At 38.5% G+C, this 26,525-nt stretch overlaps 2 protein-coding genes across 4 annotated transcripts in view; one reads left to right on the plus strand and one right to left on the minus strand.

Annotated features, from left to right (window-relative positions):
- LOC107696892 (bone morphogenetic protein receptor type-1A-like) lies at window positions 1-25,738 on the plus strand. 3 transcript variants are annotated; one of them, XM_016497459.1, is made up of 13 exons: window positions 1-145; window positions 5,230-5,366; window positions 13,308-13,566; window positions 19,082-19,247; window positions 19,354-19,456; window positions 19,547-19,643; window positions 20,325-20,415; window positions 21,386-21,524; window positions 21,611-21,803; window positions 21,909-22,206; window positions 22,296-22,471; window positions 22,967-23,097; window positions 23,254-25,738. In XM_016497459.1, exons 3-13 carry the CDS (start codon window positions 13,497-13,499, stop codon window positions 23,377-23,379), a joined length of 1,590 nt encoding a protein of 529 aa, XP_016352945.1. In that variant the 5' UTR covers window positions 1-145; window positions 5,230-5,366; window positions 13,308-13,496; the 3' UTR covers window positions 23,380-25,738. The 3 variants fall into 3 exon arrangements, with proteins under 3 accessions (XP_016352945.1, XP_016352947.1, XP_016352946.1); XM_016497461.1 differs by having other exon boundaries at window positions 19,085-19,247; XM_016497460.1 differs by lacking the exon at window positions 1-145 and having other exon boundaries at window positions 5,153-5,366.
- LOC107696890 (multimerin-2-like) overlaps window positions 24,526-26,525 on the minus strand; it is a 17,150-nt gene continuing 15,150 nt past the window's right edge. Inside the window, exon 8 of the mRNA XM_016497456.1 lies at window positions 24,526-26,227. Within this exon, the coding sequence (XP_016352942.1) occupies window positions 25,824-26,227 (404 nt within the window). The 3' untranslated portion in view covers window positions 24,526-25,823. The remainder of the gene's footprint in view (window positions 26,228-26,525) is intronic.

The following is a 26,525-nucleotide window of genomic DNA, read 5'->3' on the forward strand; positions in this document are numbered from 1 at the left end:
TGTAGTAAGTGGTCAGTGCCAGACCCTTAACAGACCTCAATGAGAGTCCAGCACGAGCACGAGTAGAAACGAACCCTCTGAGTTATCCAAGTGTCTAGAGCTCAATAAATTGACGGGAAATAAGATTTACTGAAGAACCTTTTCGGTAAGTGAAATGGAAAGTGTTAGCTTGGCTATGCTAAACGCTGCCTCGCGAAAGTTTGTTGCGCTAAATTTTCCATTTCCACGTAATGTTTTAACCGCGTTACAAAGGCAAAACCGACTGCCGTGGTGTTTTTTATATTTTTTATTTTTTTACTACGCTGTACACAAATGTGCAAGTCTTAAAGAGAAAAAACGCTGAGCGTTTACGCGTTTGTTAAATGATTTTGTCGGGAGATTTCCTCAAGAGTGAAGCGAGTTGAACGATAGCTAGTGGGCTATCCCCGTTAGCAAGTCAAAATACGTTTAAATTTACTCCCATAACTACCAACACGTACGGTCTTGTTTCAAAGTAATACATTGTCTTTGTAAATCTTCGTTATATTATATGTTTACCATAGCATTATTATTGTTTGAAGAAAACTGTCAGGGTTTGTAAAAGTCCGAGTAAAAAGTTATTAACGCGACAGTCGCGTAATGCTAGCAACAACTTCCCTAATAATCTGACAGCTGTGTGTTGCTTCTAAATGTTTATTTATCTCTTTTATGGAAACTGTTTTACATTTCATGTTTGTTTCACTTCACAATAGCGTGTTTATTTATACTTTGGATTATATATTCTTTTCATGGGTTGTTTTTAACTTTAGGCTGTTTTGCTCACGTATCCGCCTCAATACAAAAAGCTGCTTTTGACTTATATTATTGTATGCGTAGGTTTGTGGAAATTTGTTGCATTTAAATTATACTGGTTTTACTGTACATTTTGTACTTCTTCCCAGATTTTAGTCTCTTGGCCATGCTAGCCCGCTCAATACAAAAGCTGCTTTTAATTTGTGGGTTCTGGGGGGAAGGGGGTCTGCTCAGCTCTTTTACCTTCTCAAGGAGGTCAAAAAACAGATGGTAACACTGCCTGTGAAGCAGTCTGCTTCGAGAAGCCTGGAGGAGAGAGGCTTAGTCTGAGGAAAGTGGATTTATTTGAGAAAATTAAAGCTAAAGGCTTGTAGTATATATATGCCAGAAATCTGTGCATTCCACAGCTTGATGCAGGATCTCCTATGAAAAAAACTGTGCTGATGAGGACAAAATCAGGGTTTGTTAAAGGGTAATTCTTTCGAAAATAAAAATTGGGATCATTTACTCAGCCTCATGTGCTCTGGAGATGTGAGGCAGAAGTCACCATTCACTTTAACAGTATTTTTACCCGTACAGTAAAAATGAGTGGTGACATCATCGTTTATTTTTCACAGAAGAACATAAGTCATACAAGTTTGGAATGACATGAGAATTGGTAAATGATGAAAGAATGTACATTTGTGGATGATCTATTATGTTAAAAAGTGCAATACATTGACTCATCATATGTCCTGTTATTTGTGTTATGTAGCATGTAACACTGTATTTACAGTAACTGCTAGAGCAATTACTTGTTCAGTCTTACTTTGAATGTTAATTAATGATCAGTTGTTATGCAGATGTGATGGTCGAGTGCTTTGTGCCCAAAGTGAGTACATGGTTTAGTGTAGGGGGTTTCAATCTTTTAGATGCCACAAACCCCCAAATATGATCATCCTAAAAGGCATCTATATAGTTTCTTGTATAAATACCCAATTTATACAGTGAAAAAATTGTATTGTAAATGTCTCTCTCGCTCTGTATATGTACAGTGGGTACGGAAAGTATTCAGACCCCCTTAAATTTTTCACTCTTTGTTATATTGCAGCCATTTGCTAAAATCATTTAAGTTAATTTTTTTTCCTCATTAATGTACACACAGCACCCCATATTGACAGAAAAACACAGAATTGTTGACATTTTTGCAGATTTATTAAAAAAGAAAAACTGAAATATCACATGGTCCTAAGTATTCAGACCCTTTGCTGTGACACTCATATATTTAACTCGGGTGCTGTCCATTTCTTCTGATCATCCTTGAGATGGTTCTACACCTTCATTTGAGTCCAGCTGTGTTTGATTATACTGATTGGACTTGATTAGGAAAGCCACACACCTGTCTATATAAGACCGGAAAAGATTTTTTTTCTATTAAGTTAATTATTATTATAATTATAATAATAATATTATTATAATAATCAAATATTTATTATTTTATTTTGATGTATTACTATTTTTATATGTATTAATTTATTTTAATCTTATTTTTATTGTTTTATTATTATTATTATTAATTTTACACTGTTTGTCTCTAAACATACCTATGGACCCTCTAGCAATCCTTTGCATCCTCCTCAATTTGAAAATGACTCATGAAAGTAATGTTTTACTTTTTATTGACATATATTCTATTTGGCACAAATCTGCCCTCCGATAATGTGCGAATTCAATCACTTAATTGCTTAAAAGGCTGTAATATCATACAACAATAAACAGATGTTTTTCCCCTCCTATCTGTTTTTTAAAATATCAGCCAGGCCCCGATTGAGTTGCCCTGGAGCCCTCTAGGAGTTTGTTTCAATCTCAGCCACAGTGCAAGGGATCGGATTGCAGTGGGAGTCTGTAGCGAGGTGGCAGCGTGGGGAGGTTGGAGGGGAAGAGGGGGCGGGAGGGTTAAGAGGCGATATAGATCAGGTTTCACATCCCTGCCTGCGTTCCTCAGGCTGCTGCGCCATCTAAAGTCAGCCCCCCACCCTCCCTGACTCGCTCTGGAGACAGGATGGCTAAGCAAGAGGGAAAAACACACACGGCCACCTCAAACCTGGCCCCAAATGTATAACCCATCCCATTGTAAAGGTGCTGATGTATCACCCCCACCATTTAGTCATATCATTCTGATCTAAAAGGTGGAAAACTAAACCTAGACGAACACGGAAATTTGATACACGCTACTGAGCTTTTATTGAACAGACTTTTCTTTAACGCTTACTTTAGGCTGTGGAGTCCTCTGTGCTTGTGCTTCCAATGGATGGTAGGAAAGTGAGTGAGAGCCATTGATTTCTTTAACTCTTTCTACGCCACTGTTGGTTAGTGTGATGGCAGATCAGATAAAGATAGATTGAATAAACGTATGCAGTGGGAGGCTGGTGTAGTTCTGGAGAGTGCTCTCTGTTTATTCAGTATGCCCCAGCTGTCCTTTAATGGTATTGATCTGCTTTAAATACATTTGGCTATCGGAGTAAATTATTTAGAGTGGCACCGAATAGGGTGAATTCAATGATGGGTTGGGTTAGTGCAAAGACAACCAAAAAGATTTCTGTCTGGTCTTGTAATGAGTCACAATGCTTGTTTACCATATTATTTAGGGGATTTCATTTGGTTGTAGAGACGAAGATAATTGAACTACATGTGCCTTTTTTTTTTTTTAATGCCAAGTAATGAACATCTTGTGAGAGTTGTAATGTGCCTTTGACACACCAGGCCTTGTTTATACCAGCACGTTTCTCTTTGTAAAGCAACTAGTCTAATTCCACTTGGTGGCAGACTTTAGATATAAGATTTGTTTTGATATTGTACTTTAAAAAGCCAGAATGCAGATTTTAAAGGAATAGTGTACTCAAATGAAAATTTGGTGAAAATGTACCCACCCTCAGGCCATCCAAGATGTAGATGAGTTTGTTTCTTCATCAGAACAGATTAGGAGAAATTTAGCATTACATCTTTTTCTCACCAATGGATCCTCTGCAGTGAATGGGTGCCGTCAGAAGGAGAGTTCAAACAGCTGATAAAAACATCACAATAATCCACAAGTAATTCGCACAGCTCAACTTAATGTTTTCTGAAGTATAAAACTGTGTGTTTGTAAGAAACAAATCCATCAAGGCATTTTAAATCATAGCTTCTGGCCAAAATATGAGCCCATAATAATCCATAACAATGCTTCCTCCAGTGAATGCAATGCTAAAAATCTGTTCCGATGATCTTTGATGGCCTGAGGGTAAGTAAGTTTTCAGCAAATTTTCATTTTTGGGTGAACTATTCCTTTAACCCAATCAAAGTAGCCAAACAGCATTACTTGACCATGAATGCCTTTGTAGCAGGGTTGAGCATTTTGGTGATTTTTGGCTACTTGAGAATTTGTCTGATAATTTAGTCAAGTTCTTTGTACAGCGTCAGATGAACACCTTTCTGTTTTTTCAGCATGTCCACATCCTGCCCGGTGTTCTCCAAACAATGTGCAATTTGGCTATAAAAACAATATAAATGTTGACTGTGCAAAATAAATAAAAAAAATAGGTTGTTCACATAAAGCTTCAATAGTCATTAAATTAATTGCTACTAAAGAAAAAGCCACAAACTATGTGTTAGGTTCAGAGGTCTTATGAATGGAATGTTTATAAGTTATTTTCCCTGTGTATGCAAGAGATTACATATGATAATTCTGTTAAGTTGCTGTTCTTCTAATATTATCATTACTTTAAAAAAGGATTTTAATCGCATGTGGTCAATTTAATAATGTTCAACAACTAATATTTTTATTATTATTATTATTATTATTGGTTGCTGGTTATGCTCTGTCTGTTTTGCATATTTAATACTTGCTTGACTTTGAATTTATTACATTTGTGAATAAGAATATATCTAAAAAAAAATCAAAATTACGCACTGGGGGTAAAACACCTTTCAGTTGTACTCCCTTTAGCTGCTTTCCTCCATCCCATTCATCTTTTCAATTAAGCTATGTTGTAGATTACACTGTGACATTACCAGGTACAACATGACACACTTAAAGTGAAAAGTTATTTAAAGTTCATTTCACAGATTTCTGAACTATGAGATGTTATCATGGATAAACCGACGCTATATGGCGGAAATAGAAACCAAGCAACCATGTTTTAACCCCTTTTCAAATGTCTTTTCACTTGTTCATTCCTCTGGAGTATTTTTGCTTAAAAAAAAAAGTACTGTAGCAGTGCTTCTCTGTGTTACTATAGCCTAGGCTTACTGGATAATACAAATAGTGCATTTGATTTGGTTCCACATGTTAACTGGGTTCTCATGTTACCTTGCTTTAAAGATGCAGTCAAATATTTATTATTTATAAACTCTGGCAGTTTATCAAAAAAACATTTTTTTGAAAAAAATACAGCTTTAACATAATTTACAGCATAAAAGATTCTCTCCTATGTTTTTCAGGATTTTGTGGTACTATGCCAGTATCCAAATGCCATTTGGACATTCAGCCACCTGGATCCGAATGACACCAGTAGCCAGCCTCCATGCTTACCAAACACTATGCCTACATGCTTCACAGAAATGGATCTTTCTGTACGGTAAGGAAACCTCTGCTATAAAATGCCACTTCTTCTGACATCCCCTCTGCAGTACAAGCAACCAAGAAGTGTGTTTTCATGTGGTGATTACATGACCACAGTAGATAAAAATGCTCCCTACACCAGAGATGGCCGGACTGCAACGAATGGTTTCCACATGTTGGGATCTGGGTATTCATTTTAGAAAAAAAAAAAAATAATTTACAGATCAAAGTTCATCCTTGTGTGGCTTGTTTCCAAGGCAACAGCCCTACCCATTTTCTCTCACACCTGAGGGTGCAGACTTATGCTCAGCAGATGCTATGCTGTGAAATATTCAGGAAGGAATTTTCACAGAGGAAAAAATTATTTTCCCTTAGAAAAGAAGTAATGTGATTAATGATATTACAAAGCTGAAAATTATATTTTTGTCTGAAAATATAAAATGTGTCAACGAAAGTCCATGTAATTGATCATAGAGACCATACCAGGTGTTATTGATACTATGTGTCCCTTGAAGTAAAGGATATCTCAGTGCAGGGTCATCATATGTTTGGATATGGTTCAGAATTGAAGACAGGATAGGGAGTACGGTAGAAACCACACGCTCAGACCCTTTGGTGGAATGTGTGAGGCAGGTAATGGAAAATAAACTTGCAATAAACCTCTGCAAACTTTTGGACACTTCCATCTCCATGTTTTTTCCTATATAAATTCCAAGAAAAAATAAATGATTTGTCTAAGGTTAAAAGTAGAGAAATATAATAATACAGTGCAGAATGTCTGTTGGGAGAACTCATCAATTATTAAAGTCACCATGAAATCAACATATTTATAAATAAATATAGATATTTATAAATGATTAATTCATGTATTTTTTAATTCATTTGGCCTTGTAATCTTTAAACAAAAGCATTAAGCATTTCTTCCTTCTCACAACATCTGCAGGGCTCGCAAAATCGCTAGCCCGACGTCCCGGGGCTATTGTGTTTTCCAGTCGGGCTACCAAAATGTATCACCACTCTGCCCAATGGGCTACCTTAAATGCAGATTTCCCGCGGGTCCTTAAAAACTCCTACAGTGAGTTGTATCAAACTTAAAGGGTTAGTTCACCCAAAAATGAAAATTAGCCCATAAATTACTCACCCTCAAGTCATCCTAGGTGTATATGATTTTCTTCTTTCAGACGTATCCAGTCAGAGTTATATTAAAAATTGTCTTTGATCTTTCAAGCTGTTTCATGGCACTCAGCGGGTGTTGCATGCATCAGTCCAACAGAAGTTAAATAAAAAGCGCCCATCCAGAAAAAAAAGTGTCTCACATGGCTCTGGGGCTGAACAAAGGCCTTCTGTAGCGAATCAATGTGTTTTTTGTAAGAAAAATATCCATATTCAAAACGTAATAATCACTTTAATGTAGCTTGCGCTCACTGTTGTACACGGAAGCAGTTCAAGGCAGATGACGTATGAGGTCGGCTTTGCGCATGCGCCGTCCATATTCAAAATATGGATATATTTTGAATATCCATATTTTTGGATAACCCAAAAATAATAACCCCCGGAGCCGTGTGAGACACTTTTTTTTTTATGGATGGGCGCATTTTATTTAACTTTTTTTGGACTGATGCATGCAACACCAGCTGAGTGCCATGAAACAGCGTGAAAGATCAAAGACAATTTTTAATATAACTCCGACTGGATTCGTCTGAAAGAAGAAAGTCATATACATCTAGGATGACTTGAGGGTGAGTAATTTATAGACTAACTTTCATTTTTGGGTGAACTAACCCTTTAAGGCCATAAAAAGTTTTAAATAAGTTAAATGGTATAAGAAATGTCTTAATTATAATTTCAAGAGGTCTTACATTTGGGGACGGAAAGACCAGAATTGCAATATGGCTGAATGTGACGATTAAACTTCAAAAGTCTATGATTTCATGAAATAAACATGAGCGCTGCACGTTCAAAGTCCGGTGCTGCACTGCTTTGTGTACAGCGTTAATGGGGAAACACTTATATTTCTACCAAACGCTCCACCTGCTGTCAGAGAATGAATTAGCATTTTCAATAAATTGAATAAATATGAGCACTGCATGTTTCAAGTCTAAACGTGCAGATGTCTTTATTTGAATGTATCTGAAGGGAACCAACTGTCCTCTGAAACGTGTCGTTGGCATTTTAATTTCATTTGACCTATAATTCCTGATAAAGCAGCGTTTATGAGCTGGAGCTGCTTTGTGACAGCCGTTACCGGGGAAACCACAATATTTCAGCTCTCCTAAAGCGCCACCTCGTGGCAGAGAATGAAGTTGCATTTCCAACAAGCCTTACTTGCTGTTTATGGTCAGATCAAAGCAAATATCAACTCCTGTTTTTATGCAGCAAACACATAGAGTTGTAAATGAGAAAGAAGTTAATGTGCCTTCTAAAAATCTAAACAATTAAGATGGTAATATTTATACGTTTTAAATTGACAATAATTGATATGCTTGATTTATCCCTTTTCATACAAATGGTCTAAAGGCTGAAATGCTGTTGTATACAATTTTTGTTTTTGTGAAAACCTGTATCTGAACTGTAAATCATGTAATTTTATGGCTAAATACTGTATGTTACCATAGACATTGTCCAACCCCACTCATACTGTGTTAATTTTACTTGTGCAGGTCTTAAAATGGGTCATAAATTGCCTTAAATTTATATTGAAATACATAAATTCTGTATTTTTATTTTAAATTTTAAATGATAAATTCTGCAGATACCCTGTAAATGGTGAAATAAAATTCCTTCCTTCATATTTGTTGATATTTGTATATTGAAAATTGAAAATATGACATTTAAACTCCTATGTGATTTTCTATATTTTACCTATAAAAAAGGTATTTTTTTTATTTTTTATTTTTAAATAAATTTTCGGGCTACCAAAATCTGAAGAGTACCTGCCCGAAGGGCTACCAGGGATTTAAAAATTTTGCGAGCTCTGGTATGTATGATGTGAGTATGAGATTCATTCATCAAACAGTGTATAGACAGCTTTACTGATTATAAGGGGAGTTTTTTTAAGAGTGCTTTAACTCGCACTGGACCAAAGGAAGTCATAATGTATTTCCTACTTAAACAGTAAAAATTAATGATAAATAACATCAATAACAGAAGACTGTAATGATAAATACCATAAATACCAATGATGTAATTAAATTTTTTATATTTATACATATTTTTGCACCATAAGTGGTTCAGACATTTTTTTAAACAATTGCCATAAAACAAGCAAAAGCTAGGCAAAAAGTGAGGGGTAATTCATTTTGGGGTAATTGGTCCAGTTATAAAGCACAAAAATCAAATCCGCTTCTTTAGTGAGATTTGCTTAGTGTTTCACAGACCAGCTGTTCCGATCTTAGTCTGTTGGGCTGAGTTTCTTAACTTCTCAGCAAAAATGTGCTCAAATTTGGGGGACTTTGTTCTAGAAATGTTGTCTCAACCCATTACCCTTCCAGAGGAATCTGGCCATTGGAGCTCATATTGCACCCAAGTGCTCCACAGATTAACTTTTGTTCTTCTCCTGCAATCCACTGCTGTGTAACCAGTCTTGTGCTACCTTTAAAGTCTCTGCTTGACTGACTCTCTGCCATACAGCTGCTTGACAGTGATTGGTGTTGTGTCAGGAAGAGATGTGGGACTTTGGTGAGGATGAGAAGAAGAGAGGATGATAGAAGAGAGAGAGCTGGTCATGGGGCACATCTCAATGTGCCTAAGTATTCTTATGCTAATCCTTTCCTGAGATGAGGCGCAAAGCAGCCAAGCAAACAATGGCAGCGGAGCCAGAAAGTCTGCAGTCTAGCAGGCCTTGAAAGGCATGTCGGGCATAGCGCCGACACTGAGGGAAGGGATCCTCCAGTACTGGGAGCCCTGCTGTAAGGAGGGACCCGAGACCCGGGCCAAAGCAGGCCAAGAGAGCGGGGGCGAGGGGGAGACAAACACCAGACCACTCTGGCCGTCATGCAGGCTTTAGTTAGACGTGATTAGAAAGGCAAGGTGAGATTTATTTCATAATATTATCATACATTGGCTTTTTCTTCTGGTTGGAACCCCCACCCAAACGGTCTGTATGTTGAGGTGAACTGTCATTTATGTTGGGTTGTTGACCAGAGGGAACCCTTGAGTTCTGCACATTAGGAAGGTCAGATATTACTCACTCCTCAGGGATTGAGAGCGATTCCTGGTCCAGCATAAAATCCAAAGGATACTTCGGCTGACTGCATTCTGAGCACTGTCTGCGGGATCCAAGGGTCCACGGACGTCCACACACAGCCCAATTTTTGTGCCCGCACGGATGGTGTCGTGTGCGTACAACAGCACACACACTAGGTGAAATATTCAGACAGAAGAGTGTCACACTTATCCATCTGCGCTCATCGAGTACATTTTGAAGGCTGTGCGCAAGATTCAGCGGAATGCAGAAAATTAAGTACAGGCCTTAAGGTTGACTCCAAAGGTGCACCATAGTTACACATCACCATACAATACCCCTATTCATTCAGCCTCCTTACATAAATTTATGGCGCCATCAAAGCCTTTCAGATGGCAAAGCTCCAGGAGTGTCTGATGAAACACTGAACCATAGTGTGCCTTATATATTGCTTTACATTGTCCAACCCCACTCATACTGTGTTAATTTTACTTGTGCAGGTCTTAAAATGGGTCATAAATTGCCTTAAATTTATATTGAAATACATAAATTCTGTATTTTTATTTTAAATTTTAAATGATAAATTCTGCAGATACCCTGTAAATGGTGAAATAAAATTCCTTCCTTCATATTTGTTGATATTTGTATATTGAAAATATTTTGATTGACATTTAAACTCCTATGTGATTTTCTATATTTTACCTATAAAAAAGGTATTTTTTTTATTTGGGCTAGTTAAATAAATTTTCGGGCTACCAAAATCTGAAGAGTACCTGCCCGAAGGGCTACCAGGGATTTTGACATTTTGCGAGCCCTGATCTGATGACATGTACTGGCACGAGGGTGGGACAATAATCCCATTTACATTAAATTAGGAAGGAAAACACAATCACAAATTCCATTTCCTACTGACTAATGATAAACAGTAAAAATTAATGATAAATAACATCAATAACAGAAGACTGTAATGATAAATACCAACAGTAATTCTGATGTAATTAAATTTTTTATATTTATACATATTTTTGCACCATAAGTGGTTCAGACATTTTTTTAAACAATTGCCATAAAACAAGCAAAAGCTAGGCAAAAAGTGAGGGGTAATTCATTTTGGGGTAATTGGTCCAGTTATAAAGCACAAAAATCAAATCCGCTTCTTTAGTGAGATTTGCTTAGTGTTTCACAGACCAGCTGTTCCGATCTTAGTCTGTTGGGCTGAGTTTCTTAACTTCTCAGCAAAAATGTGCTCAAATTTGGGGGACTTTGTTCTAGAAATGTTGTCTCAACCCATTACCCTTCCAGAGGAATCTGGCCATTGGAGCTCATATTGCACCCAAGTGCTCCACAGATTAACTTTTGTTCTTCTCCTGCAATCCACTGCTGTGTAACCAGTCTTGTGCTACCTTTAAAGTCTCTGCTTGACTGACTCTCTGCCATACAGCTGCTTGACAGTGATTGGTGTTGTGTCAGGAAGAGATGTGGGACTTTGGTGAGGATGAGAAGAAGAGAGGATGATAGAAGAGAGAGAGCTGGTCATGGGGCACATCTCAATGTGCCTAAGTATTCTTATGCTAATCCTTTCCTGAGATGAGGCGCAAAGCAGCCAAGCAAACAATGGCAGCGGAGCCAGAAAGTCTGCAGTCTAGCAGGCCTTGAAAGGCATGTCGGGCATAGCGCCGACACTGAGGGAAGGGATCCTCCAGTACTGGGAGCCCTGCTGTAAGGAGGGACCCGAGACCCGGGCCAAAGCAGGCCAAGAGAGCGGGGGCGAGGGGGAGACAAACACCAGACCACTCTGGCCGTCATGCAGGCTTTAGTTAGACGTGATTAGAAAGGCAAGGTGAGATTTATTTCATAATATTATCATACATTGGCTTTTTCTTCTGGTTGGAACCCCCACCCAAACGGTCTGTATGTTGAGGTGAACTGTCATTTATGTTGGGTTGTTGACCAGAGGGAACCCTTGAGTTCTGCACATTAGGAAGGTCAGATATTACTCACTCCTCAGGGATTGAGAGCGATTCCTGGTCCAGCATAAAATCCAAAGGATACTTCGGCTGACTGCATTCTGAGCACTGTCTGCGGGATCCAAGGGTCCACGGACGTCCACACACAGCCCAATTTTTGTGCCCGCACGGATGGTGTCGTGTGCGTACAACAGCACACACACTAGGTGAAATATTCAGACAGAAGAGTGTCACACTTATCCATCTGCGCTCATCGAGTACATTTTGAAGGCTGTGCGCAAGATTCAGCGGAATGCAGAAAATTAAGTACAGGCCTTAAGGTTGACTCCAAAGGTGCACCATAGTTACACATCACCATACAATACCCCTATTCATTCAGCCTCCTTACATAAATTTATGGCGCCATCAAAGCCTTTCAGATGGCAAAGCTCCAGGAGTGTCTGATGAAACACTGAACCATAGTGTGCCTTATATATTGCTTTTTAAGATCTGTGAAACTTTTGAAGCAAGTGATAGATGTCCATTCAAGACACATGACTGCTGGACTTGTTTTATATGAAAGTCCCCAAGGTTTAGCAGTAGATTTAATCTGTCTAATATTAGAAGCATTGTAAGCTGTTTTCAGGGGTGTCCTTCTCGCCATACTTCTTTTTTTTGTGTGTGCAGATCCAAGTTTTGTCAAGACATGACTCAACTTGCCTAGTCATTCATGTATAAGTTGATTTGAATAAAAGTTGCTTTTACTTGCAGAATGTGAGTGATTGCTTTCATTTCCTTGGCGTTTAGGATGTTCTTTTGAACTTTCTGATCACAGTTGCGATAAAAAATTAAGCAGCACAACTGTTTTCAACATGGATAGTAAGAATGTTTCTTGAGCACCAAATCAGCATATCACAACCATTTCTGAAGGATCATGTGACTCTGAAGACTGGGTCTTTTGAATGTGACTGACACCTCTAAACATCCTCCTGTATTGTATTAGCTCTCCTCCCACTCTCAACCTTAAATGTTGTGGTCTTCACCCCATATTTCATTCCTGATGCAAGAGAGAAAGCAAGAAAGGACTTTGGGTGCTTGTCTAATATGGTATCCTTAACATATCTGTGTACACATGCAAATTTAACATAGCTCTTTATACCGTTCTTTTTTAAGGTGTTCGAATGTGATGCCACCTGGTAAGTTGTGAGGCATCTTCTTTGCAGCAGGCCTCAACTTTTCCCGGTTGTGCTTGATCCTGCTGCTTGTGTACCTCTTAACCTAGCAGCCGCAGCTTCTTGTCTCTGTGTGTAGGAGCCTACACAGCTATCTTGTCCCCTCGCTTTGCGGAGGCTAGCTTTGTTCCCTTGTTATCCGGTCAGGGATGTGTGAAAGTGGGGCACAGGTCGGGGCTCTTTGTCCCCCTTGGGCAAATCAGAAGTGACAGACACCGGCCCACTCCGCCACTAATTTGTCCCCCCCTCAGGACATACTTCGCTCAGGGCCACTAATTGCAGCGAGATGCACAGGCCTACAAGGGAACAGACACATCACGTTATTAACGCTGGAAGGGGACAACGGGGTAATTGCAGAACATCCTTCATCAAATTATTTGGGCATGTTTCAGCATTCAAGGGTAGCGCCGGCCTGATGGGTTGAGGGGTCAAGTCCAGAAAAAACAAGGGGGCAGTGATGTTCAGGGCTACCAAGAAGAATTACAGCACTGCTTAATCAAGTCTGTTTTTTCTTGTAATATTGAGAGATTATTAAGCTATAGATGAATTTTGTAGACATTTAAACTTTTTTTTTTTTGTTTCTTTTATTACTTTAGTGCCGTGGACCCCGTGAGAAGGGATCTCTGAGTTTCTAGTGCCATCATCATCATCCCCCAGCTTTTCCTCTCATCCTCTGCATCTCTTCAACCATAATTGTAATTGCTCCACCTGTACGTTAGTGTTCACTGGGATTTCAGGAGCATAAGCCATCATCACTGATCTCATTACGGCGACGCTGTTTGACGATGGCACAGCTTTTGTATGTCACTGTGATTTTGGCCGGAGTCTGCCTGCATCTGAGGCTTTGCGCTGGAGGTAAGGCTTCTTTCCTTCACACCTGTGTCCTTGCCTTCATCGTATATTTACAGTAGCTTTAGCTTAAATTCATAGTCTTTACATAAAAAAAGCTTAGTCTCAAGAATACAAGTGGTATTCAAACAAGGTGATAGGAGTTTGTCTAGCCTATTTGTGATTTCTCTATGCAAACTCTGCTCTGAGAGTTCAGTTTGTTATATGTAAGGACTCCACATGAATGTGATCTCCAGAGCTACTGTGAGAGCTCAGCTCACAAGCATTTCAATATTTAATTCTGAATGGGGAGTTTATCAAGTACTCATCAAATGCACACAGACTATTTTCATACTGGAAGCTCAAACATTTAAAGATGTTTAATTGAAGAAATCGAGAAATATATTATTGTTGTGTAGTAACATAATAGTAATCGAAATTATCACGCAGAATGGCTGTGACTCAAACATGGACTCATGCCACAGGTAATTTAATTCCACACAGAACTTTAACAAAAAATAAGAATGTAGTGTTTTGTTTTATGCTGTGAAGCTCTGTATTGAAGCACTTAATTTGATGAGAAAATAATGCAATGTAAAATGATGTAAATTGTTATATTTTAATTTGAACTCTGTGAGGTACAGATGGCTGTTTTTGTGATTTAAAGTTTAGGGGAAATTCCTTCATCGCTTTCTTGAAGGTACAATTTTAAAGCTAAGACACTCTGGTTGCTTTGAGTTTCGCATTCTCTTGCATCTATTTGTTTTGTTTTTTTGAGGGGTTTTGATGTGATTGCAGTACAGCAGGGCAGGAATCATGTGTGTTCGTCTGAACGTTTCCATATGCTTAATAACGTTATGTTTACTGATGTAAAAGAAAACTGATACCGTTGTTTGATTAAAAACGCCCTCCCTGAGACAAAATAACTGATGGTTGCCTGTAGACAATCAATGAGCTGTGAAGGCAAACAGCAACAGCCGATTGCTTGGAAAGCAGTTTTAGTGCACAGAAAAAAATTTAGTTTGAGTTGAAAAGCCTACTGCTTTATATTTTAGCTCACATTATGTTAACATACTTTAACTCTGAACTTCTGTGTAAAACAATACTTTGTGCTCTGGATTAGAACACCCTCTGATATCTCTTCAGGTGTGTTTACTCATGCCAGGGAGTTCAAAAGACATCTTTCCTGTCGTGACTCACTCCTGAACCATGAGCCACTCAGAGGCCCCCCACTAAAGGAAGCTGTTGAAGTGATTGTTGCCGCTCTCTCTTCCTTTTTTAGCACATTAACCATTTCCTCTATGGCACTTCACAATTGCTAGTTGGTAAGAACTATTTCAAACACGCAAATACTTGTGCCCTTTTTTTGCAGTTGATCTTCAGATTTAAGCCCTTATTTAGTAGATTTTAGATATTACAAGTGGCTTGCTTTCTGTTCCACACTGACTTAAGAACTAGAGTGGTTTATTATCTTTTTTCATTATTATTGTTTTATTATATATTTTTAAATTCACCTACATTTGTGAATGAACAAATAAAGCGTTTATTTGTTTTTGTTTACTTGTTTGTTATGAATGTTTGAAAAGTTTGGAATTAATCTTTCTTAGTCCACACTTAGATTTTTTTAAATGCCTTTTCGGTGCAGTCCTTTATTTGATTCTGATAAATTAGTTAAGAGAAAGAGAAGAAGCCTTGTAACATACCCAGTAGTCAGATTTAAAACAGCTCAGTTTTCCTTGAGTTCATATTATATCAAACATCTGTCTAATGTCCTTATCAGTGTATTTTTGTACAGGTGCAGCAGAAAAGTAGGAAATGGTTGAAACCTAAGACGCAGCATGAAGGCGAGGACATTTGACTCAATGCACTGTTTCTCTCAGTGTTAGAGTTGTGTAACGGCTAGTTAAATGCCTCTATAGTACATCTTTTTTACCTTGCTCATCAGATGCACCCCTGAGATGTAATTTCAGGCAGGTGTCTGCACATCTGAAGCATAATCGTGAAGAAACAGAGAGGTGATATTGGCGACTGAAAGCCCTCAATTGCCTCCATAGAGCAAATTGCTTTTTTCCCAAGCAATTGTAGACTTCTACCTGGATTGAATAGTGAGTGAGGTTAGCACTCCTCCTAGGGGAGAAGAAAACGTGTTTCAAATGCAGGCAGGCATTTAATTTGGTGAGGTGTACAAATAAAATGCATGTAAAATTGCCCCAGAAATGACACAGACAATTTATTCCAGTATACTGACTTAATTCAGCAATATTTAATTCACAGTTCTCTTTCAAGTACCATTTCAAGTAGCATTTGTGAAGACTGAACATAAAATAATGTAAAGTGCAATATAGTCAATGGAACAATGCATTGCTGTGAAGGGAAACTATGCCAAAGACTGAAATCTATTTTTGATTTTCTTTCTTCCCTTTGCTCTTTTTTTTTTTTTAAGTGAGAGAGAGAGGGTAATGGTGTGTATCTGCTAGAGAGTCTCATTATGGAGGGATAATCTGCCAGACCTCAGACTCCACTGTAACTGGCGGCAAAATTAGGCACACATGTGAATGTGGAGGCTCTAATGGGCCCCTCTGACACATCAGTCATCGCCCACAACCAGTCACAAGCCAGCAGTGGGCAGAGATCCTTTGCCCAGTCAGAAGGACTGCTTCACAGCTATTTTGAAGACCATGAGAGTTTTGAAATCCTAGCATTGTTGTAAGTTGCACTTTCTGCCACTCTCATAGATTTTTGTGCACTTACAGTGAAAACCAGAACCTTCAAGGATTCAAGATCCTTCAATCCCAAAGTCATTCCTCAAGCACTGACCCTGAGTGGAAAGAATGGAGTAGAGGAGTAAAGAGTGATGGAGAAGGATCCCCTGGGTTCCTCTTTGGGGCTTTGCTCATTTGATCCTTGTCCAGCTTTCTCCTGAATGCGAAATTTCCATCCTGGCCCTATGCATCAGGATCTGCCGTCATAAAGGGGGACTGTCTCCCTTAGCCTGGGCTCAAGGCCACACAATCTCTTACATTTGCTTTATGAGTAGCTCAATTACTGAAATGACCTCATTGAAATCCCTTGCCAGCAGTTGAATGAGATTAAGTCTAGACAGTGTGGTTCTCTTTAAGAGTTTTTTATAGTTTAGTAAAGTAACATTAGATGGTGTGTTTGATCCACTTAAGTAAGAAAGATATGGAGTCTGTCCGCACCCTGAACGAGAGTACTTGAGAGGCTGAGTGCATCATTTAGTTTGCGGTCTAGAATTGTTCTGATAGACAGAGCCTATCAAAGGCAGCGTCTCGCAGCTTCACAGGCTTTATCTGGACATTTAACTGCACTGCCTCCATCAGCTCTGTTTTCTCAGGGTGTTTCTTCAGTCTTGTTTGTGTTGTGATCGACTGTTTTGTTAATGTTTCTTGCTGTCTCGCATTCTGTCTTTGACTCATAATGCTGTTGAAGACCACCACAATTTCCTCTTTCCACACCATCCCAATTGTAATGTTTTTTTAATGTAAATATCATTGTAAAAAATTTTCTGAATCTGCAACTTTAACTAGAGTTGTTATATAAACAACAGTAATGACTATAACGATTTATGTCTCATGAACCTCATTACATAATATGGTTTGTAGAGGGTTAAGGGGATATTTCACCCAAAAATGAAATCTTTTAATCACCCTCATGTCATTCCAAACCAAAAGCAACACTGAACCCCTCTGACTTTCATTATGGACAAAAACACATTTTTCCAAAATATTTTCTTTTGTATTGCACAAGAGAAAGTAAGTAATACAGGTTTGGGACAGCATGAGGTAAGAAAATAACAGAATTGTATTCTTTGGAAGAACTATCTCTTTAAGCACCCACAGTATGGTAAAATCCATTTGAACTTATTACATTTAATTCAACTAAGAGCTAAATATTAAACGTTTTCTTTTGCCGTGGGGCATTCAACAGTTGCAAAGCAAAAACTGCTGTGATATGCTTACACATGTTAGGGAAAATATGTGTTCTTCAAGATATCGTTTTTCTAGTAGCACTTCTTTCAGGCTGCCTGTTTTGTTAGGCTCATACTGTGTTTATATTGAGTTGTTTGTACTCATCAATCACATTTTCACTGTATGTACATTGTAGACGATCCATTGAATTATGCATTGAAACGTTGCGTAACAGAAGCTCCTTTATCATGCCCAGCTCTCTATTTAATCACTGAGTCCTAATAGAATTAGTCCAAGAGGAGAGTCCAGTCTAATTGTAAGATCAGCAGCACATGTGGAGGCTGTATAAGACAGACAGTAATGGGATCTGAGGATGGAATGCAGCTGATAAAAAGAGTGCTGTGTCGCCCTGCCGCCCAATCTCACAAACTGCTGCTTTGTGAGTGATTATCTCTTTTACCGACAGGTCTGGACAGGAACGTCTGCAGTGGAGTCATGCTGAACAGAAAGCTTCAGCAGTACAAGCTGATGCACTGTGGCATGATAAGACATCAGTAGTGACATATCTCAGAGGCCTTTATTGAACTGAAATTCAAATAAAAAGCAAAATAAATGGTTGTGAGGGTGTGAAACCGAAAGGGGTATACAGGGATGTACTTGGTAGTTGGGCTGGATCTGAACAGGAGCAGATTTACAGAGGAGGAGTGAAGGATGGGAAATTATAAAAGTAGGAGATGGTGGCCTTATTGAGGATTGACACAATACCTACATTTTATTAGCCAACTCAGCCAGAACAGACTACTAAATTGAGCATTCGATACAGATACTACAGAAAGAAAGACTTTTTTATTTTAGTATATTTTTGGTTCTTAAGTACCTGGTACTTTTGGCATCCCTACTTAAGAGATTTTATGGGGAAAAAAAACACACACACACTACATGCTAGCTTTTAAGCTAGTTTTGTCATAGATGTACACTACTGTTCAAAGTTTGGGGTCTGTAAGATTTTTTAAATGTTTTTGAAAGAAATTTCTTCTGCCCTGCAGGCTGCATTCATTTGATCAAAAATTTCATTCAAAAGGAAAATTGTGAAATACAATTACAATTTAAAATAATTGTTTTCTATTTTAATATATTTTAAAATTCAATTTATTCATGATGGCAAAGCTGAATTTTCAGCATCATTACTCCAGTATTCAGTGTAACACATTTCAGAAATCATTCAAATATGCTGATTTGCTGCTCAAGAAACATTTCTTATTATTATGATATATGAAAAAACTGTTGAAAAACTGTTGCACTGCCTAATATTTTTGTGGAAACCTTTATAATTTTCAGGATTATCTGATGAATGTCAAAGGAACAGATTTTTAACAAATCTAAATCTTTTGAAACGATATAAATGTCTTTACTGTCACTTTTGATCAATTGAATGCATCCCTGCTGAATTAAAGTATAAATTTCTTTTTAAATAATGTTCCTGACCCCAAACTTTTGAACCGTAGTGTATGAGGTTCTATAACAACAGACATGGGTTTATTAACACCTACTGGCCATTTTGTGTGTTTGCTCACCTGGCCTGCCATTGATTGTTAGTGTCTTGTCACTTACAGCAGGTCAGAATCCTGACCACGTGCTACAGGGCACTGGAGTGAAGCCTGGCTCAGACGCCAGAAGGTCCGGGGACGACTCTACTGTGGCACCAGAAGATGCTGCCCGCTTCCTCAGCTGCCACTGCTCAGGGCACTGCCCTGATGACACCAAGAACAACACCTGCGAGTTAGTGTCATAGGGCATGGCACCTTTTAAGTGATTATTGCACATGTTTGTGCTTTATGTATTAAAAAAATAAATAAGTAGATTGCTTTTCTTTAAAAAATAACAGGACAAATGGGCAGTGCTTCGCCATCATTGAAGAAGATGAAAATGGAGATGTGATCTTAAGCTCAGGCTGTATGAAATATGAGGGCTCTCACTTTCAGTGCAAGGTAAGGAAAGTTGTTTCTTATAAGTGTTTCACGCTTTGATATATGTAATTAAATATCAGACTTTCTAAGTTTGACTTGTTTGATTCACAGGATTCACAGTTTGCACAGACACGTCGAACCATCGAATGCTGCCAGTTTGACTTTTGTAATCGAGACCTAAAGCCAGAGTTACCACCTCGAGACACCGGTATGCTTCAGTACTAACTGCCTGGCAAATATTACACATTATATAAAATACAAAATAAACAGCATAATCTAGCTAGCTAAACTAGTTTGCAGTGAAAAGTGTAAGAACGGCTTGTCTGGGACAAATCAATTAGTAATGTTTAGAATCATATACCATAATTTCTCGTCAAAATCATTAATAAATATATACATTAATGTTTAGCATTCGAAATGTTGATTTTTTTTTTCTTTTTTGGATATTAATACTTTTATTCAGCAAGAATGCATTAAATTGATCTAAATTGACAGTAAAGACATTTACATTGTTCCTAAAATGTATATTTAAAAAAAAAAAATACTGGTTCTTTTGAACTTTGTTCATCTTAGAATCCTGAAAAAAATATCATGGTTTCCACAAAAATATTAAGCAGTACAGCTGTTTTGATAATTATTAGTATTAACATTGATGATAATAAATGTTTCTTGAGCACCAAATCAATATATTAAAATGATTTCTGGAGGATCACGTGACACTAATGACTGGAGTAATGGCTGCTCAAAATTCAGCTTTTAAAATTATTTCATATTATTTTGAAATATATAAAATTTGCGAAAGTAAAAATCTGACCAGGCCTGTTAATTGAGCCCTGGTTAACTTAATGCCGTAATGATGGACATGTGTTTTCTCTTGATCTCTTTATAGAACCACCAGACCCTCATTGGCTGGCCTTCCTCATTTCAGTGACTGTGTGCTTCTGCACCCTCATCTGTGTCACTGTCATCTGTTATTACAGGTGAGATTGTCACCGCACTGAAGCAGCAAAACACTGAAGCTCTTACATATACATATACTTACATATAGCCGTTTGTGACGTGCCCATTTTTTCCACATCAGTGAACTGTAATTGTAATGCTTGATGTGTTTTTGCGTAGCACCTTTGAAAATACATGCCACCCACATCATGGTCTGTTGTCAAAAGAGAAACACTTCTGTTATTGCAAGTAGGGGCAAGACTACCAATACCTTGTCTTGGATACACAACTATGGAAAAGTTTGCCTTTAGAACAAATTAACCTTTTAGTGTCTGTTTACTGAGCTGTCTGCAAGCAGCAACCTTCCAGTCTCTCTCTTAAAACCAACACGGAAGTGACTTAAACTGCAGTTCATTGACTGGCGGCTAGAGGCTGGCTCCAAAAGGGAGTCAATCCCATAGACCCCCCCCATGTTAAAATGCCCAACTTTACAGCAGAAAAAAATGTTTACAGCCTGGTACAAAAAGTGCTTTTGGTCTATATAGCTAATTTTGCCCTTCATGACAACTGTGAGGGGGGTGAATTTTTTCATCCGTTTAAATTATATTAAGCCTTAAAGTTCTGTATAATTAAGGGTGTGGCCACTTGAGTGACAGGTGGGTTGCCGCTGCTGTCACTACCGTCGAGCTAGGCGGGCATGGTTTCAGCAACCAGTTACCTCAGCTCCACCCACGTCCCGCCTCTTTGCCCATTTTTGATTATCCGGGAGTGACGCGCTGCCAAGATGGCAACGGCCGGCGCCGCCCACTTTGGGCTTCAAAAATGCTCTTCAGAAACCTACGGGTGACGTCATGGACACTACGTCCATGTTTTATACTGTCTATGGCTGTCTGTCAAAAAGTGTCTTATTGTTTGAAAAAATCAGAAAAAAGACTGAAAAAGTCAGGAAAGAGCTCTCAGATGTCATGTATAGCTGTAAAAAAAGATTTTGTTTTTGACTTGTGTCCTCAGGTATAAGTGGCAGACAGAGAGACAGCGCTACCACAGAGACCTGGAGCAGGACAAGGCCTTTATCCCAGCCGGAGAATCTCTGAAAGATCTCATCAACCAGTCTCAAACCTCAGGCAGTGGCTCTGGGCTCCCCCTGCTGGTGAGAAATCAACAATGCAGACTGTAGGATCTTTGTAGGACTGCTTGAGCTCATTTTTTCACTGTGTTCCTATTCACTTTTTACAGGTGCAGCGCACCATTGCGAAGCAGATCCAGACAGTGCGTCTTATTGGAAAAGGCAGGTATGGAGAGGTGTGGCTCGGCCGGTGGAGGGGGGAGAAGGTAGCAGTGAAAGTATTCTTCACTCGAGAGGAGGCCAGCTGGTTCAGAGAGACGGAGGTCTACCAAACCGTGCTCATGAGGCACGAGAACATACTAGGTACACTTCATGTCATTCAAGATGCTCTGGTTCTTGTGGAGTGTTTGTAATTGTATATCAGTTCCATGTTTTCCCATGTAACGCAACTCTTCGATCTGTCCGAAGGCTTCATTGCTGCAGACATAAATGGCACTGGAGCCTCTACGCAGCTGTACCTGATCACAGACTACCATGAGAACGGCTCTCTGTATGACTATTTGAAGTTCACCACTCTGGACACACAGACCCTTCTCAAACTGGCCTACTCTGCAGCCTGTGGCTTGTGTCACCTGCACACGGAGATCTACGGCACGCAGGGAAAACCAGCCATTGCTCACAGAGACCTGAAGAGCAAGAATATCCTCATAAAGAAGAATGGCACCTGTTGCATCGCTGACCTCGGGCTTGCTGTGAAATTCAACAGGTGCTTCATCACATTCATTGTATAAGCTTGTTTTTTTAAATGGTTTGTTCAGTCATTTTGAGGAAGTAACATTTTTTTGTTTGTCTCAGTGACACAAATGAAGTGGACATCCCACTGAGCACACGTATGGGCACCCGGCGCTATATGGCTCCAGAGGTCCTGGATGAGACTCTGAATAAGAACCACTTTCAGGCCTACATCATGGCGGACATCTATAGCTATGGGCTGGTTATATGGGAAATGGCCAGACGTTGTGTCACTGGAGGTATTCATAAAACTAATTCACTGGCGAATCTTTCTTTTGTTTTGCTTTATACATCTAAGAGATTTTTCTTACCCAAGCCATCATTTTACAATCAGCATGAAATGGAAATTCACCCTATAAAGGTTCTAAAATACATCTTAATGATGTACTTCATTTCATACTTTTTTTTTTTTTTGACCATTCAGACCAATCATTTTGTCGGCATAAGCCCCGCCTCTTTCTTATAATCAACTGCAAGCTTGCATTCAGAACTGCCTCCATCCAATCAACAACTGATGGATAGAACCAAATCCCGCCCTACATTTTTTTCTTTTTGATAATTTTCCCTCAGATTTTTGTCACAATACAGAAGAAAAGATCTGTTACTACGTTGTAACAGTTGCAACTTTAAGTATTTTGATCTAAAATTATCTCAAATGAAAACTTCCTGTTGTGGATGCTTACAGAATTTAAACTATTAGTAATTAATGAATTCATCCACTGATTGTTTCCAAGGTATCGTTGAGGACTATCAGGTACCATATTATGAGATGGTGCCATCAGATCCGTCTTATGAGGATATACTGGAGGTTGTGTGTGTCAAAGGACTGCGGCCCACTCTATCCAACAGATGGAACAGTGATGAGGTGAGTCATCCAGCAGATGGCAGTATATTTACAGATTATATTTGCAGAATGTTTACAGATTTAGTTAGTATTTGTAGCTTTGCATAGAAGCTTGAGTTATAAATATGTACAGAAGAGAAATGTATTTCCTGATTTGAAAAGAGTTTGTCTCCCCAGTGTTTGAGGGCCATGTTAAAGCTGATGTCAGAATGCTGGGCCCACAATCCTGCATCACGCCTGACCATCCTACGAGTCAAGAAGACTTTAGCAAAAATGGTGGAATCTCAAGACATTAAAATCTGATCAGCGGAGTGGCTTTTATTTAATCTTTGACATCATTGTCCCCTTCACAGAGGAGGAGGAGAGTCGTGATAACTATGAAATATAACAAGCTTTCTCTTTCTCTGCTGGATCAGACAGTGGTGCCTTTTGCTGCTTTCTGTGAAAGCTGTATCATTGCAAACTTGGATTAGAGGATTACTGCAACAGACTGAAACAGTAGAGTGGGAAAGATTGACGTAAACCCCACTGCCTTAAAATATACTCGTTATTCTGCATATGTTTCTTTAGATTCTGGGATAAACTTCCTGCCATATGGTTGAAATGCTGTTGACTTCTCATGGATTCTGTGTAAAGCGTACTGTGATTTAATGTATGATATATTATAGTAATAGATGAACTGACAACAGAGCAAAATAATATGCTATCAATATAACCTCGTTCAGTTAAGAGCTCTTGTAGACTTATCTGTCCACCTGATGTGTGGCATTTAAAAATCATAATTTAACTCTACAGTAGTTCTTCTCTCGTCCCCCACAGAAGGTTAGAGGTAAAGAGATGCATGCTGCCTTTTCAGTAGATGCAGTTTGATTTTTCACACGTGTCAAAATGATTGTTGCCTAAACCATATATTGTTTGCGCTTTTAAAGCATGCTATTTTTAACATCCTCAAAATAGAAAACATTCCCAGTGCAGCCTTTGAACATGTATTTTCATAAAGGGAACCAGCTGTCGATACATCTCATTTTAATTAGGAAAGAAAACGCTTCATACTGACAGGCCTTTACAGTCGAGTGGATCTCCGATTTGTCTTTAACTGCAGTCTGTGTGAACACCCCTTCAAAGATGCCAAACTCTGGGATGCTGGGTCGTTTTTTTAGTACAGATTACTGTGAATGTGACTTTCGAGGATTTGGTGATATTCTGATCATATGTCCTTGCCAATATTATGAATCATGTGTTTGAACTGTGTTTGTGAGGTAGCTGAAGGTGAAGGGTACGACTGCAAGTAACATCTGTTAGTCATCAGTGCTTAAGATTTCAGTAAGGGCTGCCAAAATACGGTCTTGGTAACCGGTACGATCCAAAACACACATTATTGTTGCATAACTTGTTTACAGAACTCCCATGCAAATTTAATTTTGTTATTCTTTAGAAAGTGCATTGTTGTATTCTAGAATACTTGTTTATTGTTCTCAGTGCCATTGAAAAGACCAATGTAATTTGTAAAGAAGAAAGAAAACAATTCACAATAGTTCTTTACACCAGTATCTGGACCCTTAAAGACAGGAACAGTGAATATACAATTCTTTGATAGTATCAGTGCCAGACTAAGGTGCTTTGTCACAATACTTCCGGAACAGTATGCCCTGAAATGCCAAAAGGGCATCTTGATTAAAACAATATGCCAAGGTTACACACATGCTTACAAAAGTATTTAAAATATTCGGAAAATAAATAATAGATATATTAAAGGAAGCATTATCTCACCTCAGAGTGGGTAACGTCAGCATACATCACAAAATGCTAAAGAAACACTAGATTTGGTGTATATGAAAATATATTTGTATACATTTGTTGCTCTTACTATACAAGAAATCTGAAGATTGAATCTGTGAAATTGATCATCTATATCAAATGTTTTCTGTGGCTAAAAGGGATTTTCAATCGGACCATTAAGTTAGCTTTTGATTGCAGTAAAGAAAGGGGAATAATCTTGTGGCTATTCCAATGTTTCTGAAAAGCATCTACCTGTTGAAGAATCTCATCTTTATCGTTTCAATAATTTTGTCTGCATTTTCCCAAATACAAAATTTTGCATCCATCCCCTATGGCCTCTGTTCTTCATCCAAAAACTGAGAATGCACCTCTTCACTGTAATCTGAGTTATGTTGATAGGACATGTTTGTCCATACTGTATATATGCCTGTAGATATTTCGATGTGCTCTCCCATAGTATCACCCAGCCCATCTCTATGTAATATATTAAACAACCTGTCTAATTTGAAAATTTTTGAATTTTGAAAGGGTTATGAGTAGGCCTCATACTCTACAATATTTGTCCATGTAATCTTTTAAAAATATAATTTTAGTGTACAACTCTTTTTTGTTGTTTGTTTTGTTTCTTTGTTTTTTGGCGAGTGTTGTTTCTCTTTGGTATTAACTGGAAAATTACAATATCTTGAAATGTAAGGAATATCATGTAGTTGTCACATTGAAGCCAAATGTGAGACTTTTGCTAGTCCACCAGGTAGGGACACATCATCTAAACCATTCTCCTTGAAAACAGTGCTCAGTGTCTCAATAACCTGTCACAGTTACAACATAAGCTGTTATTTTAGTCTCTCAGATCCTGAAAGAGAAATTTAAGTGGTGAGCATTGCAAAAAGAAAAAAAGCAGGGTTATTTATTTTTTTTTTTTTTTGCCATCTTACAGTCTTCTAGCACCTTTAGATTGTTGCGTGTTCTCAGGTGGTCTGCAGCATTAGTAGTCCCGCAAAGGTGTTATCTTGTGGGTTGTTGCGTTCTATAGTTCCCTGCACCAGCTCTAGACGGAGTTCCTCTCCTTGCTCCATCTGCAGGATGCAGACACGTGTTGCAGGTGCACCCAACTTCCTCTGGTTCTGCCGCAAGGAGGCAGCTACCTCTCCACCTCTCTTTAATTGAGCCAGAGATGGGCCTGGTCCAAAGTCCAGTGTCACCAAAAAGAGGTAAGAACCAGAAGTAGGAGCCCGAAATATGCCTGTTTTTGGCGAGTATAACTGTCCATGATTTAGGATCACGCTTTCAAAAAGTATTGTGCCAGATCCATTAGTCCCTTCAGTAGTGCTGGCCAGGAACATAATTGGACTATCTGGGAGCTGACGAAGCACTGTTTGAAATCAAATGATAATGATAAGATATTAAAATAGGACTGCTTAGAGGAAAGAAAAAAGGGATATGATGCAATTACAACTGACATTTACAGGGCGTGCGTTTGTCATGTAAAAATCAACTTACATTTACTCTAGGTTCAAAGTGAAGAACATTTTACATGCTTAATGTAACATGTTCAATAACATAACATCTGCATTATTTCTGTCTAGAAAATGTTATATTTAGTTATTTATGGCAAGGGTTTCATTAGGCTTTCCTCATTAGGAAAGTTTTTAGCTGTGTAAACAAAGCTT

This window comes from Sinocyclocheilus anshuiensis, unplaced genomic scaffold, assembly GCF_001515605.1.
Source record: "Sinocyclocheilus anshuiensis isolate Anshui unplaced genomic scaffold, SAMN03320099.WGS_v1.1 scaffold1224, whole genome shotgun sequence".
In the NCBI taxonomy this organism is placed as follows: Eukaryota; Metazoa; Chordata; class Actinopteri; order Cypriniformes; family Cyprinidae; genus Sinocyclocheilus; species Sinocyclocheilus anshuiensis.

Bases quoted from the DNA above. Each gene is read 5' to 3' on its own strand.
- LOC107696892 (XM_016497459.1), top strand. From the start codon at position 13,497: ATGGCACAGCTTTTGTATGTCACTGTGATTTTGGCCGGAGTCTGCCTG. The intron at 19,457-19,546 runs GTAAGGAAAGTT...TTTGATTCACAG, and splicing joins GCTCTCACTTTCAGTGCAAG to GATTCACAGTTTGCACAGAC. The intron at 20,416-21,385 runs GTGAGATTGTCA...TTGTGTCCTCAG, and splicing joins ACTGTCATCTGTTATTACAG to GTATAAGTGGCAGACAGAGA.